The sequence below is a fragment of the Malaya genurostris genome, chromosome 2, assembly GCF_030247185.1.
Source record: "Malaya genurostris strain Urasoe2022 chromosome 2, Malgen_1.1, whole genome shotgun sequence".
Classification (NCBI taxonomy): Eukaryota; Metazoa; Arthropoda; class Insecta; order Diptera; family Culicidae; genus Malaya; species Malaya genurostris.
The window spans coordinates 235,607,743-235,625,330 of NC_080571.1; the positions used below are offsets into that span (position 1 = coordinate 235,607,743).

Below are 17,588 nucleotides of genomic sequence, written 5' to 3' on the forward strand. Positions count from 1 at the left end.
TAACAGCAAAGGGCTATTTTCACAGAGATTTCACGACCAGTTAGATATGACTGCATCCATTCCAGTAGAGCACCATTAAAGCCAAGTCTGTCAAGTTTGGCTATTGCTAATAAGACAATCAATTTGTCTTGATATTCTCAAACCAAGGGATTCGAAACAGTTCCCTGTGTTTTGTTTTATTGTTAATTTTCTTATGTTTTGTTTTATTGATGTTTTTCATTTCAATACATAATCGAAGCGATTTGATTTAAGATTTCATGTGCACATTCATTAAGATGCAAAATTAGATTATTTTTCTCTAAGATTAGATTTGTTTTTCCTTTAGATGTGAGATGTTTTGCTATTGAATCGAACTAGATGTGTTTACAACTTCATTTTCTAGTGGAAATGAGTACAGCACAAAAATATGTGCAAAACACTAGATTCGGTCAACCGTGTTTCAATTTAAATTTATATTCAAAACAATGTGACATTCATATTAAATTTATATAGAATCTAGAGGTAACGATATAAATTATCGTTTTGATGTGCATTTCAGATAAATAACGCATGATTTCCTCTAAATGTCAACAGTTTTTACACTTATTTTATAAGTTAAGTGTATATTTTCATAACTATCATGTGTTCTACAAGCAGTGATAATTCAAATGCTTTGTATATGAAGCGTGCAAATTATTTTCATTGAACGAATACCGAATTTTCATCGAAAGCAACCATTTGTCGGTAGTATACTGAGTTTGAACGTGCTCGCCGTGACACTGAAGATGCTGCCCTCTGGCATTCTAGTCAGTGTTGGTGATTGCCGAAAATTTGACAGAAGCTGCTATATTGCTATCTATATTGTATACAACATTTTCAATCCGGTAGAAGATGCTACAAGAACTCAAGTCTCTCAATGCATGAACCGCGAGAGAATTTTTCTACATTCCTTCGCTCCACTTCATACTCTGAATATTTCACGGCCATTAAAATAAATTACAGTCTGATAGTGAACGTTGCTGTGTGGAATTTCCCAAGAGAGAATCGCAAGTTGACAATTATCGCAGAAAATCGAGTCGATGATTCAACTTGATGATTCTCATACTAGGTTGCAATATTTCAAAACCCTTGTGTGGAGCATTCACATACATTTTCATAGACACAACTTATACAAAGATTATATGCACATAGTTAGAATAAGCGGCAATAGTAAAATGATTCTATCGCAATTATCAACTGCCTGTATAGAATCGGATCGCGAAACGAGAATAAGCGACCCTTTGTTGCTTCAGAGAGGATCCCCACAGCAGCAAACTAACCTTTGATTCTCAGAAATGTCATCGAGAGAAATTCGCTCTCGCGCTGGTGTCGATTCTATGTTAAATGAGCCATGCCGGGTTTTTGTTGTTGCGATGATTTCCAACTCTCTTTGACGGCACTGATTCAATCGTTGAAGAGTTGCCAGTGAACGTTCTTTGATACGATAAAAGCCATCCTTGATTCTAGTATACCTCCTTACCTTCATCGTGAAAGTTTTATGAACACATTTTTTTTTAAATTTCCACAACAATATTTAAATGGAAAATTTGTAGAAAATTTAACTGGAAAATTGGAATATACTACCTATATAAGGAAAGACTATCAATGCATTGACCAATTGATGCGTTTTAAGAATGACATCGATAAGAAACGACTTCAAATGAAGAAAACAAAGTGCTCTCTCACCAAAATAAGGTGCTGTGTCACAAGTTGCATGAGTTAGGCTTCGAATTGCTGCATCATCCGCTATATTCACCGAATAAAGCCCACAGCGACTACTACCTGTTTGTAGGCTTCAAAAACTGCTCCAAGGAAACAAGATAATAATCCAACTAGGAAACAAGATCAGATAAATCATTCTACAAGAAAGGTACTGAAATGTTAGAGAAGCGGTGGATTGATTATGTTGCTCTTGAAGCAGACTATGTTGATGATTAAAGTTGAGTTTTGCCAGAAAAAAAGTCTTCTTAGTTCGCCCAGGGACTTATTAATCCAGGTGTTACTTAGCTAAATCGTGTTAATTTAAGTAAAACTTGTATCGCGATGTGGGCATCTCTTACCTATGTGTTATTGAGCTCAAACTTTGCATAGGGACTTTAATAAAGATGCTAAATCTTTTTGTAAATGCTGCTTTGAGAAATTTGATGATCTATCGATTCTCATGCAACCCATTGACATCCTAACACATGGATCAATAAGTCCCGAGACTAACAATGGAAACAACTTTTTTTTTGCAAAATTTATTTTTATTCATCAACATAATCACCTTTTAAGGGGATACAATGGTTCCAACGTTTTTCCAATTTTTCAATACCATGTTTATAAAAAAAATTATCTTTCGCTTCAAAATAAGCTTCAGTTTCAGCGATGAACTCCTCATTTGAGCCAAATCTTTTTCCCTGGAGCATTTTTGTAAGATCTGCAAAGAGCCATTAGTCACTGGGGGCTAAATCTGGCGAGTATTGGAGGTGGGGAAGCAGATCAAAGCCCAATTCGTTCAATTTCTGAATCATCGACTCGTTGCTGTTTTTGTTCCATCGAAAGCAATCGCGGCACCCACTTGGAAAAAACCTTTTTCATGCTCAATTTTCCATGAAGGATAGTAAATACACTTCCATATGATATCTGTGTCATCTCAGCAATCTCACGGAGCTTCACTTTACGATCTTTCATTATAATTTTTGTCACTTCACTCACATTTTCCGGTGTAACGGCTTCCACAAATCTACCCGAGCGTTCAGCGTCATTTGTGTAGGTACGACCACGTTTAAACTCGGCGAACCACCGACAAATCGTTGCTTTTGATGGACGAGAGTCCGGATAACATTTTTCAATCCATTGTTTCGCTTGCACGGTGTTTTTACCCATCAAAAAACAATGTTTTATCAAAACACGAAACTCGGTTTTTTCCATTTTTTTTTAAACAAACCACAAAACGACTTTACTCCAACCTCGATAATTCAGCTGTTTCTGGTCGGATCGACTTAAAATTTTGACCCGTTTCAAGCAAAGGTTCGTACTCTAGAAAGACGTGGTTACTGGTTTACTACGAGCACCATCTCTGCTTTAGTCTCGGGACTTATTGATCCATGTGTTATTTTGCAATCACTGTGAAAACCGACTATTGAACCGAGACCTGGAGAACGACGTGTCATGAAATCGTAAAATTTATTAGTGCGCATGTGTACGTGACAAAAACGTGCCCTCAATTATCCACCAGAAAACGAATCCAAATAAAATTCAGGAGTTTGGTATGGGATCTTAAAACCTTTCTTTTCAATCTAGGTTAGCGAAAATCGGGAAACAAAATCCGAGAAAAGTAAGTGCACATATTTTAATAATTTTGCACATATCATCCAGTAATTTTGGAACCGGAATTCAGTAACTGTGTATGGAAGCTTTCATTTGAATCTAAGTTATTCAACAATGGCTCAGCCATTGTTGGAAAAAGTGAGTGAACGAAAGGATACTGGAAGATTGAACGGAAGGATATTCGAAACTGTCAAAACAAGTTGGTTCTACCATTGAACAAAATCGAATAATCAAGAAAAGAAGTGAGTATTTTGATATGAAAAATGAGTTTTGACATGGTAAATATTATTCCTTCAGTTTCGCAAAACAGTAAATCTAGACAAGATAGAACGACTTTCAATTCACGATTGATTTACCATTACAGCTGTTTAAAATTATGGTCACCATAATTTCTACCATCGCTAACATAGTCTATCGATTATGGATATTCAATGAAACATGAAAATAATTGTCTTCTTCTTCTTCACTTCTGGGTGGCGTCACCTCACTTGAGATGACACCGGCACAGTAGCTTCGACTATATTGTCCTTTCTTTCTCGCGAAATACTCAAATTTTCACCGCACTAACCGGATACAACGTATTCACTCGTTGAGGGTTTCACCGGAAGTCGCAAGATAACTCAAAACTCTTTCCTTCTAGCGAATGTCGACTGCAATAAAATGAAGTCTTTGCTAAAACTCACCAAATCAATAACGAGCAAGCATACATCTCGGCCCAACGGTAAAACTTCAACAGCTAAAATTTTAAACTCACCTTTCAGTGGTGTTTTCACCACATGCGGCGTCGTTCCGTTAGTCTTAATGTTGTTGTTGTTATTGTTGTTGGCCGACAGCACTCGCTTTCCAATCAGATTACGCCTCGATGGTGGTGATCCTTTCAGTTGATGATCGTGCCCCGTCGGTATTAGTGCGTTTGTCACGTTGGGAGATATGCGTTTCTCTGTGTGGTGAAAACGAAAGAGAAATTCATGATCAGTTACAACGATAGTATACATTTTGGCGTGTTATATGCAAGCGATGTGAAGTGGTGACTTATTATAAAGGTGAATTATTAAAAAGATCTGCCAAACGGCGAGCGACAACCCGATTAAAAAATAATATCAAAACTATAAATGAATTGAGTATGGACATATGTTATTACAATTAGACTGATTAGTATATAGGGGAAAGTTGGGTAAAAGTGTGCGGTACTTATTAGTGCGCATCTCATTGTGAGCTCCTGTTAATGTTCACCACTATTTACTTACAATAAATATAGAGATTTGACCCAATTAACTTTATTCGACTACATTTTAAATTCCTCATTAATTTAATACCAATAAGACAAACGTAGATATAAAATCTGTCATCATAAAATAAGCTTTATATTTATTTCTAATAGAATTACGTTTTTCTTGGTTTCGTAACAGCTTTCCGACCCAAACGAAGTTATCATCGAGTATTCCGAGTATTACGGAAAATTCGAGTATTCGAGCACTACGGAAAATTCATTGTGCGCATAATTGTGTACCACTGCGCACTATTACCTTACCTTGCGTACTATTAGGAACAAAACACGATTATTTAGTGGCTTTCAAGCTCGTAAGCAACCTAATAATTGTAATCGTTCATTTGAGGATACCGAAAACGGTTTTATGCATCCGTAGACGTATTTATGATCTTGATAAAAGTAATATTTTATTTGTTATACTTCAAAAATCTTAGGTGCGCATTAATCGCCACCTCCCCGATCAGAAGAGAATATCAAACGAAGATCATGTTATGTCATTCTTTTTAGAATAGCTAAATAGTTCTAATTGGTATTGGTTAGGTTGAATTAAGAGCTAAAATATCTGAACTGAATACCAAAAGTTTACACCATTCATACTAGATTCATAACAAGTTGAGCTATTTAAGATACCAAAACAATACCACAAGAATATTAGTTTATACCCAATTTCTTCCTTGATGTCTATTTGAAGCCAATTTTGATTACTACGATTTAGTCGTGCTGATCTAAAAAGTACAGGTGTGTAATGTCAGAGACATAACTGGATGTCGTGAATACGAATAAAACTGACACTCTTTCTTTGTACTTCCGAATATCAATTAGTTGCTCGATTGTGTGAATTGTGCAAGCTTTCCCATTTTTCCCTACTAGAATTTGAAACGATACACCCAAACAGTACAGATTAGTTACATCAAACATTCTGACACACAAATATTACAAAATAACCAGTATAGTTCTTTATGATAAAATATCTGAGATTTTGGAAAGAACCTTTTATGAAGGCGTGCGTGAAGGGCCAAATTGTATAATTTTCTAAGATATTGAACACTGATAGGATATAAACTATTTTGGACACTGTTGCGAATTTAGAACTGTAAAAATGGCAAAAAAACTGATTATATTATCTTAGATTTGCACTGCACTGCTAATTTTAATTTTCGATTTACAAAAAAGCAATCTTTATAGTTCTTTAGGTAACATTTAGAGCCATTAGAAAGGCTGATTTTGCATAATGTTCCACATTGTTGTCCATTTCCCGTTGTATTTTGCTCCAATGCAAACGACCACCAACAGGATGATGTGATCGATCTTCTTCGAAGGGAAACTGGCATTGCGACCTGAGCGTTTGAGGCTTTATACCACGCAAAAGGTCTGCTTTCATTGCCAATTGCTCCACCTGACGGCTGAAGTCCAAACGAGAGCACAACCTGAGCGTTTGAGGTTTGGTACCACGCAAAAGGTCTGCTCTCATTATTGACGACCGCTGCTCCCGACGACTGAAGTCCAAATGAGAGTTGCGACCTGAGCGTTTGAGGTTTTTAATCACGCAGAAGGTACACTCTCCGAAGCGGCTGGTCCCACGACGTCTGCTTCCGTCCAAGGCACAAGAAGAAATGAAAGATTTTTGACCACGGTTCCCCTTTTATACGCAGTCAGTTTAAGATATGTGCCTGACTACCTCAAAATCGTCGTTCTTGCTCAAGAAAGCCAAGCAAAAGTAAAGAATTTTCCGCGTTGTTTTCAAAGTTTGAGAAAACTTAATTTTTGAGTTGTTTGTGGTTATCTCACACTGTTCAAAATATTATCTTAAATTCCTGATCATATTTTTGATGAAATGGTGAAAGAATTATGTTGCTACCGTTATTACAAGTCGAGATATTCACGATTAAGTTCTGCCCATTCTTCCATATGGCTAATTTTGAAAAGGCACCCCATAGTAAAGTAAGTCGTATTCACGACAAAATAGAATCACAAACTTAATGTATTTATAGCAAACATTTAGACGTATGAGATTCGCCATAAAAAAATTGAGAGGGAGAGCCTTATTGCATAGTTGAAGGCTAAATTAGTTATGAATTATACTGTTCATGCTTGTTAAAGATGAAACAGTTTCAAACCTACGCTTTTGAAGTGGAAGTCGGTAGCTTCAACGCAAGGCCATGGCATCCGATTGTAAGTGAGTAGAAATACAGCCATTATATTATGAGGCCTACTAAATGACTTCATCACACATATATGAGAACGCTTTCATCGCTACTTCGAATTGTTTAATTTTTTGTCTTTTCGTGGTACTGAATAATCGAATTGCAAAATCTGGTCTGCGTTTACTATCATTAATCTTAAAACAAAATCAATCAATTCTCGAGCATAGAATAATACTTTGCAAATGTTAAATATGAATGAGGTGATACAGATATTGAGTTTACTTCGACAAGCAACTTTCTAATCCTTCGTGAAATATGAACGGGATGGTTCTGGGTTTTCTGTGGAAATACAACGTTTGGTTACTATCACTTTGACGTTTATCGGCGTCAAAGGTTATCATTTTCTTTCATCAATAAATGTGATGCAAAAATATACAAATAATAAAAGAGGTTGAATTTTTGTGCATGCATTCCAAGTACATCCATGTGATTCTCAAATATGTAGTAAAAACATAGCTACTATATTAAAATTTTCAAGTGCATTTAGTATATAACCACGCAATGAGTTCTTGTTCATCCTCTACAAATTATAATGCTATTCTACAATTTTTGCATTATATATGTACGATCTGTTTTTTACACCCAATGTTTTTATCCGAGGTTTGTATTTAAAAATATTTAAACGAACTTTCCATACTAAGTAGTACTTCTCCGATTTTTACATTGATTTACCAATTTACATTCACTGATTATTGTGTTTGCCTTTCTCATATAGAAAGATCACTCGAATTCGTTCGTCAAGATCGCAAAGTGTGTATGTGTGTGCACAACAAATTGAGTGCACTTTCTGTAAGAGTTAACTGAACCGATTTTCATAAACATAGATTAATATAAAAGGTCTTGTGATCCTATACAATTTTCAAGAATTTTAGTTGAATCTAGTCGGTAACGGAGTTACAGGGAGACAAGTGCAACAATTTTGATTATAAGGGTGCTCTTCAGAAGTGACCGTAATTTTCTTCGCTTTGCTCTTCGTAGTCTTCCTTGGTGAGATCTTAACATCATCCCTGGCTATCATGGACGCTGAAAAATTATCGATCTAGACCTGTTATCTGTTCGCCGAGATTTCTCCAGGGCAATATTCGATCTATTGCAATCTTAAATTGATTGCTCTGTCTCACAATACCATGAAAAAATTGTTCCAGTCCTTCCAACTCCAATACTTAAATTCTAGATTTAGCTTTAGGGTTAATTTAGTACCTAATCCACAAGTTTAGTTTAGTGCTCCCTTAGTAAGTCTGCTTTAATTCTCCATCCAAGAAGTATCTGTGCCAAGTTTAACAGCAATCCGTTCAGTAGTTTCGGAGTTATGCCATTACAAACATTACACCCCCATATCGAAGGCACTTGTCATATCCGCCCCTCTTATTGTCATATCTTCGGTATGCAATATGTTTATATGGTCTTTAAAACGTATCAATTGTCGTCAAATTGTATGAATTTTTTATGACCCCCCATGTAAGTTACACTTGCCACGCTCCCTTCCCAATAGAAATATTCTTATTACTATCTCTGAAGAGCAAGAAGTACCTGTGCCGTGCGGTGAACGACCCAAACGTGGTTAAAGCCGCTAATAAACGACAACAACAAGTACCTGTGCCAAGTTTCGATTCTCGTCAAATTAGATCATTTTTATCATAATCGGTGGAATGTGGTTGAAAAAGTCAAGCCTAACAGATTGAATAAGTTCCTTTCGACATCGATGGATTCTCATACCGGATTCTAAAAAACTTCCGATAAAGAGTTTTAATTTTTCGGGATCTACGGGGCCATTTCCGACTATGAAGAATGAGATGACCAAGAAACCTAACTTCCACAAGTAGTACATTTCTTTTCAAATAATTAATATTTGATATTCTAAGGAATACTTGAAGAAAACACCACAAAAATGCCCTGCTTGTGTATTTAAATGTGGCTGATTTTTTTACATTCATTTAGTATCTGAGGATTAGACTCCTGAGATATGTCTCCAGATCAATTAGTTATATCATTTGGACGATATCGTGTGAACGGGAGCATTACCTTTTTTTCAAACCTAATATGTCTGCCATTTAGATTTAGATTTTTTCTAGTTAAAAACTGTTTTTTTTTATCCTCAAACCTACATCCACAGAATTTCTAAGCGAAACTTTTCTAGCATTTTCTGTTTCTGCACAGTGGAATAAAGATAGTTTACTATTTTGTCCAGCGTTTCATAAAATGCTATTTGTCTGATATTCAGAGATTGAATTAGTTCACAATATCATTTGTCAAGCTCGGATACTCCAAGGCCATGATTGATTAGCCACATCGTTTTGTTTTGTCAACATACAAATGTAATCAAAACGCAATGTCTTCATAAGCGTGAACGTTTGGACGTACAGTTTTCTGACACAGAGGCTTTGTTTTGAAAATAGAGTCTAAAGAATAAAAGAAGATTTACACAATGTATGGAAAATCCGTCAATGACACTTCGAAATTAAGTAAACTTTCGATCAGATGGCTTTCGATCGGAAAACAGTATCTGGTGAAAGACTACTTCAAATCACAGCGGAATGCAGTGCTTAGGCTGTTTAAGTCAATCCGAGAGGAGACTAAAAATAACAAAACATCGTATTCTTTTGTTTAAAAAGTATTTTAAAAAATCAAGACTGCGTGGTTGAGGATGATGAAACCAATGTCAAAGCAGACTTCAAACAGTTTTCTGGTCTTGAGTTTTAAAACGCATTACAACGTAGCAAAATGGACCAAAAAGTTATCGAAGTTCTCTAAAATGCGATTTCGGAGTGGAATGCAGAAAACAACATCATCAATGTTACAAAGAACTGCAATCTTCCGAACATCTCAGAGCTTCATCCAATTAAGCCATTGTGAAGCGAAACGTAGGGAAATAATGAGAATGACTTTTTCTAAAATGAATAGGGAAAAGGCAGTGTTCAAAACTTAATGGGAGGAATCAAAAGTAAACTTGGAGTGTGCGAATAAAACTGGCGGTTCAAAAAATGACTTCACATTGAAAATACAAGCTTATTAAGTTGAACCTCAATAGTAACTCTTGTACAAAAGAAACATAACATTCATGAGACAACAAAGAACACATCACCAATCATAGTTCCACCCCCTACTGAACCACCACCAATCTCAACTATTCACAGTGACCCACATTCTTATCGAACTATTATTATCGATCTCCACATTCACACACACACACACAAACACACACCTACCCAAACCGGGTCCGAGGTTAATTTGCATTCACCTAGTACCCAGTTGCCCTACAAAACATGACCAAACTAAACAGCCGGACAAAAGAGAGGAAGTCATCAACGAAACCGTTTATCATGTACCAAAAAAGGAATTTCTCCTGCACCGCAGCCGATGCTTCGGGAGCTACCTTACATTACACAATAACATGTTTAGATGGTGGCATAGCCATAGCCACTCACGGACCTCCATTCTGGTCTTCTTTTAAGATTGCCACGGAGCTGTACAAGGTCTCGGTCTGTCGTCCCGTTTGTGTGCAGAAACATGGGAAGCTAATAGGCTGAAAATCGTTCCATTTTGATCGGAACATCGTCATCGGCTGACTGGAGAAGGAAAACCACACACCGCCAGTCCATATAGCGTAACCCGAGCCCCGGACCAGCTAATGTGGAAACACGTTATATCGTCTGTTGTGCACCTTCAAATGGTTGGCGTGAAACCGGGAGGCAGAGAAGTTTGAATGAATCATGAATACATTATTACTAGTGGTCTCACCGAAGCAACTGCTATTATTCACTCTTCGGAAATCGTTGATGGCCTGTTTGGCGAACAACGAGTAAATCGAGGAACGTACAGGCCTAATTGAAGGTGGACATCAACCGGTACACAATCAGGATGCAAGTGCCATGCAGCAAATGACACATTTTGTTGCAGGATGTCGTCAAGGGATTACTTTAACACTGACAAAGCGAATGATGGTACGTTTCTGACCTTTATCTGACTTTTGCAAGTAAACCATCCGGCAAGACTACAAGCCAAATAGAAGAATGGTTAAACCTATATGCTAATTGGATATTTCCAACATGTACTCGTATAAACAATATACTCAATTTCAAATACTTAGGATCGGAAACTCAACAAAACTCACAAACTGCGAAGCAGTATCGTTGATTCTAGTTCTAGTATGACTCACATAATATGTAAGGTAGAATTCATCAATTTACAATTATCATCTAAATCAAACTTCATATTGTGATGCCAAAAGTCCCTCTCGTATGAATCATTACAACTCAAACAAAACAATGAAACAATTGTTCCCGCCATTTCACGCAGAAGTTTCAAGAGAAGAAATTTTTGAACGAAAAAAAAATCTCGAGAATCTATCGAATATCTAATACAAGAAAAATTGGCAACTCTGACACCATCGATGCTTTGTTATTTGCTGTTACTACTAGCAACGCGCTAATGAAAGGCTTTGAACACATTGGAATATATTGCCGTAATTATTGAGAATCGACTCCAATTCGACAAAACTACAAATTTCGTATTAAATTATTTATTACATTGCTTTTGAGAAATTTGACCTTTAAACTTAGAATCTGAACAGTTATACCGTTCATTTATATACGTTTTTGTATATAAAATAGAAGTTAAGAAATTTTTAAACTGTGATAATACACTCCAAAAAAATTTGAATTTTACAGGTGACTTAATCCGTCATACGATGTAATTCATAAAGACTTAATTTGTCAAATGACGAAAAATTTTATTTGTAATGACTTAATGTTAGATGAGCTTGCATTTTACTGGTTTCAACTGTAACTTGCGTTCTGCTAGCAGGTGCGATTGTATGAATTTAAATGCACCTTTTACCAGCCATGCAGATGCATGCTTCTGTGGCTCAGTCGATTAACAGACGTATTTGCGATCCAATGATTCTTGGTTCAAGTCGCGGCGGTTGCTATCAGTATTCTATTTTTTTTATTTCAATGAATTTCATGTCATGGAGTTTTAGACACAATATTAAATGTTCTTCCAAGTAAATTTGCGTGAGCTGCGACGCTCCATTTATGTGCATCTATTAAGATGTAAAATCACAGGATTTTTTTTAAGTGTGTAGTTAAAGAATGTAGATATTATGCAATAATAAAAAATCTATAGCAAATGCAATTCTCCAACAGTATATAAAAACTGAAAATAAAACTTTTGTAGCTTCTTATTTGAATAAACTCAAAATATCCGAAAACTGCAAAAAAATAAATTAGTTTATTTTAAAATATTTGTACACACTGAGGTTTTTTTTGTGAGCACAGAAAAAAAATATGAATTTTACAGGTGACAGAATTCTACAAACGATTCAGAACTACTTATTTTTTTTCAAATGACGCAATATTACACTCGCATAGAATTTTACACGATCCGAGTGAAATTTACACTCGGGTACCAAGTGCCACTGTATGGATTTATATGCATCCATTATTCAATGAACAGACCACAGAGCTCTGTGGTTCAGTCGAATAACCGGTGTGCTTGTGATCAAATGTTTCTTCTCGGTTCAAGTCGCGCTGCTGCTAACGATCTTTTGTTTTTTATTTCGTTCGAATTCAAGCCATGTCATTTTCAAATCACATACTTTTACATGTTCTTGAATTAAAAATTGTGGAATTTCTATGCAAAAAAATATTCAAAAGTGTGCAATCTCATACTATCCTCCAAGGGTGTAATTGGCTGATCCAGAAGACTGAAAGTTTGGAAGGTTTTGATACGTTAAGAAATTGAACATTGAATGCAAACTCGAGTTTTGGTAAGATACGAAAATGTTAATTACTCATACACAACTGAAGAACATGAAACTAAATACGCGTCGATTGCTTGCCAATTGCAAGGGATCGAAAGCCTTTCAGTAATATACCTTATGATCAAAAAAGAACCGGAATTTTATTAAAAAACGCAAAATTTCAATTTCTTAATTATCGCCTTCAAAGTACTCTCCTCCTGCGGCAATACATGCATGCCAACGCTTGATCCAAGTTTCCATACAAGTTTTATAGGCCGCCGAAGGTATGGCCTTTAGTTCACGCAGCGAATTCTCTTTTATGGTCTCTATGGTCTCAAAACGCGTTCCCCGCAATGGCAATTTGAGTCTGGAGAAGAGGAAAAAGTCACACGGGGCCATATCTGGAGAGTACGGTGCTTGGTTAATGATATTGGTTGAGTTTTTGGCCAAAAACTGCGACACAACCAACATCAACACGACGCTGTTTTTGAATGAAATTCAGCTTTTTTGGCACCAGCCGAGAAGCGACGCGTTTCAAACCCAAAACTTCAGTTAAAATGTGTTCGGCTGATCCATAAGAGATGCCCAACAAAACAGCAATCTCTCTAATCGGTACAGAACGATTTTGCAACACGATTTGCTTCGCCGGTTCAATGTTTTCTTCAGTAACAGATGTTGTTGGGCGGCCAGGGATCTCATCATGATCCAAGCTTGTACGACCACCTTTGAAGCGTTTATACCACTTGTATGCCTGTGTTTTTCCTAGACACGATTCACCAAAGGCCTTTTCTAACATTTTTAACGTTTCGGAACACTTAAATCCATTTGCAACACAAAATTTGATGCACGCACGTTGTTCTAAATTTTCATCCATTATAAAAATCGCCACACGAAAATTTTTCAACTTCTTTGTATAGACGCCAAACAAAAACTAATCGTACGATATGCGTCAAAATTTGACAGAATGTGTATAAAAGTGTTGCCAACGTTGAGAGAATAAAAGTTTACCGATTGGACAAGCGCGGGAATTTTAAAATGAAAATTGCGGTTCTTTTTTTATCTAAGGTATTTTTATCCATTTGATGCAAACATTTAATTTAGGCGGGGCTGGTCGATGAACGGTGACCTCGGAACACGATTTGCTCTGTATACGAAATGGGTCATCGGAATTCGCTTGAGTCAGCACCTCCCTGAATCATGGACTAAAGTTATTTGTATGTATAAACAAAACACATGGAAACATCTTTTTTGTCATTTAGGGGTTAGCAAAATTTTGTGCTAGGGCACATAACCGTTTTTTTTTACGTTTTGTCTCTGACTCATCAGTGCAGAAACGTAACGTGAAAAAATAATAAAAACGGTTATGTGCCCTAGCACAAAATTTGGCTAACCCCTAAATGACCGAACCTGCATCGGCCAGAAATAGTCGAAAACACGTTTTCGTTCGGCACGTCAGAAAAGACATTGCACTCCGTTGCAAAAAAAAATATTCTGTAAGTACACAGTTCGAAAAAATCTTGTGATTTTGCATCTTGGAAGATGCACATAAATGGAGCGTCGTATTTCATACAAATTTATACTCAAGAACATGTAAAATTGTGTGAATTGAAAATTACATGTCTTGAATTCGAATTAAATAGTTGTGAAATGTATCGTTTGTAGAATTCTGTCACCTGTAAAATTCATATTTTTTCTGTATAGCAAAAACTTTACTGCTTAGTGATTCAAATTGAACTACCAAGTTTAGCACTAAGCAGTTCAATTTGAACTGCTCTGCACAGATGAGTCAAAGACGAAACGTGAAAAAATAATAATTTTTTTTTGGTGTAAACCGCTCCTAGACAGTGGGGATTGAGGTAGGTTAAACATACACACGTTTTTTTTTTAATTTTTTTTTTAAAGTGGAACATATTTTTGTTTTCTATATAGGGATGCAAATTAGAAACTCAAGAAAAATACACGTAGAAATGTGGTCAGGTTTTAAACACTTACAGCTCAGTTAATTTTGTATCAACTATTAATATTATGTCACCATTTGATTGGAAATATTTCTACGTATTGATTTGAATGTTCATAGCCATGTATTTTTAATTGTATGTAATTGAAATGTTGATTAATAGCTAGCAGCGTCCTATTTTGCCTGCAAAAAATCTCCGGCATACCGGATTTCCCTGCCATAGTCGATTTATAATGAGAAAAAGTTTGATCGCAGAATGGTAGTAATGGTAGAGAAACGCTATAAAAATAACTGCCTGCATACAAAACTTGAACACAAGCTTGGCGAAGAGAACCTTAAATATCGATATCCGTATCGCAAGCATGTACAAACATATAATTGCATACATTTGGGCTATTGATGTAATTTCGTCGGCTACAAAACAAATACAAATCACAACAAATAGAGTCTATATTCTGGGTTCGCGTGTTCGGTGTTGGTTCCTAATAAAGATCAATCTAAGCCGACTCTCGTGCATTTGCGGATTCAAAAGTGTGACGATTAATTGAAAATGTCGATCATTAGAAATTTTGGTTTCCTTGTTCCACATCAATGGCTCGAACAACCCCATGGGGCTGATCCTTGTAGTTTTTTTCGATTAATTTTTCAACTCTTGCAAATGCATTTGACTGTTTCTTTTTTCAATATAGATATATTTTTCATATTACAATATTCTATAACTTCTTCTTTGACTCCGTTTTTATACCAGTTTCAGAACTGCAAAGATATGAAAAAGATGCATGCAAAGATTTATTCGTACTGTTTAAAAGTTAGTCTTGAATCAGATAGGTCTCTCCATTCGTGCAAAATAAATAATTGGACAAATTGAAGACGTGTGCAAAATTTTATAGAAATCGCAGTATGTCAAGTCTAATGACTTCTGGAAAAGCCAATATAGCCTACGAATGCAGTATGATGGCGACTCCTTTTGCTATTAAATTATAAAATTTCGCTTCAAGTCCCCAAGCAAACCCTTTGGCAGAAAAAATATGCGCTAAGCCTCTTATCCTCAAAAAATCCCCCAATCAAATAAATATCTGGTAATGTAAATGTGCCAACCGATAAGTGGTTGTGCTACCTCCCGTCGGGACATTCTAAATTATGCGGCTGAGAGAGAGAAAACAGCAGACACTTACGCAACGTGGCCGGTGTCCGAAGGCTAGTTCGTGGATGCGGCGTGGCTGGCTGCAGCTGTTGACCATTCTGGGTGCTTTTTGACGGTGGACCCAAATCGCTGGACGACGAGTTGATTGGGCGGACATCACGCTTCTTTGCTGGTCCTGTGGATAGATTGAAGAGAGAGAGAGAAAAAAAAAGAAACACTCAGATAATGGTATGATATTCCGTTTAATGCTAATTCGAGACAGAGACAGGACTGACCACGGCATAGTTTGTAAGTGTTCTTCACATAACATGCCGCCAAAGTCTTTGTGCTGACAGAGTAATCGGCAATTTACGCCATAGTTTATCTTTTTCGGAAAGACAATCACCCGGTCCTACAACCGGAGAACAGCTCGAAACGGAACACAATAATCATCTCGTTGAGTGAGGGTTGATCCGACCGCATAACCTTGCTATTTGATGTTCCAGATTCATCACCGGTAAACTTGTAAGCCAGAGTAGAAACGAGCTACAGTGAGTGCTGATCACACTAATGAACGAACTACCGCAACCGGTTCACTATTATCAACAAGTATTGTTTACCCGGAGCTGACTCTCGAAAAACTTCCACTGGCGAAGAGTATAGAAAATAGGACAGGTTTCAACGTGTACAAGGTTCTGTTTGAACAATAATTTACACTCAAACACAATCGACACAAAATCTATGCCTCGCGTTTGTTGAGCTGTCATATGGGGTAACCAAATACCGGCCCAACTTTCAAATGAGCCTTGAGAGAGCAACTCGTACGTGAGATATCATTTGCAAACCCAATCATCCTTCGATGCCGAGACCCTTCTAATTTCCCGCCCGCACAACGCAACGAAACTCCCTCTGTGGCAGGCAACAACGCAAGTGGGTTTCGATGCTTTCGCGGTCCTCATCTTATTGCACGAGGCTTACGAGCTTAGTTTCGAACAATAAACATCGCTTATTAGATTCTTCGGTGGGTGTACGGTTAGGGTCAATGCCGGTGCATTCGAATGTCAGGCGATATGATTTCAGGCATACTGAAACCGCGGGATGAACATATCGACAGTCACCTTTGGCGAGAAATTGAGATGGTTCAAATAATTCCGTTCTCAAGGCTGTGGGCTGTATATAGAACAGGATTCGAAGAATTGAATTTGCGTTGTTGAAAGGTCGGATCCATCTACCACGATAAAGAACAACAACATAAGTATGCTTCATGACGAATGGTTGAATGTTTGCATAACCAATTTACTTAACATCAATCATTGAGAAATGTTCAGTCTGAATTCAATTATGTGAATGTTCAATCGATAAACATAAGCAAATGAGTTGAATAGAATGATTATCTAAAGGAAAGAATTTTTGATTGAAATCATTAAATAAAATCAACTAACAAACATCACGTGCCCTTTGATGCGAACAGTTGAGTAGCTGGTTTGAGCTAAAGATGGTCGGGAAAGCATTCTTTCAAATCCGAACCCGATCCGAATCCGTACCCGATCGAAAATAAAAAAAATTAACCCGCACCCGAGACTAATTTTTCTTCCAAACCTTCCAAATCTTCACTCGTACCCGACCGGAACCCGAAAAAAGTATCTAAACCTGAAAAAATACCCAACACCCGACCAAAGGAAATTAAAAACAGGTTTTTCAATTATTATTCATTTCATTATTTTTCAAAAAGGGCGAATCTTACAAAAGTAAACAAATAGGCTTTCTCTCACCTACCAACAAATGCTTCAAAATCCTAAAATTTTGCCTGAAAATTCGGATTCTACAAAAAACGCGAAACTGTCATTCCATTTGTTTATGTAAGTTTCGCCCTCCATGTTCCATGCCAACAAACAGGGCGATACTTCAATTGCTAGTAAGGAAGAGCGAAACTATTTATTTTCTTTTAGATGATTTCCGAACCT

At 36.7% G+C, this 17,588-nt stretch overlaps 1 protein-coding gene across 2 annotated transcripts in view; it reads right to left on the reverse strand.

Moving 5' to 3' along the window:
- The window catches only part of LOC131428205 (uncharacterized), a 441,911-nt gene that overhangs the window by 146,486 nt on the left and 277,837 nt on the right, over positions 1-17,588 (reverse strand). For both annotated transcript variants that reach the window (XM_058591951.1, XM_058591950.1), the window contains exons 5-6: positions 15,677-15,820; positions 4,085-4,270 (exon numbers count right to left, since the gene is read on the reverse strand). In XM_058591951.1, the coding sequence (XP_058447934.1) occupies positions 4,085-4,270; positions 15,677-15,820 (330 nt within the window). The remainder of the gene's footprint in view (positions 1-4,084; positions 4,271-15,676; positions 15,821-17,588) is intronic.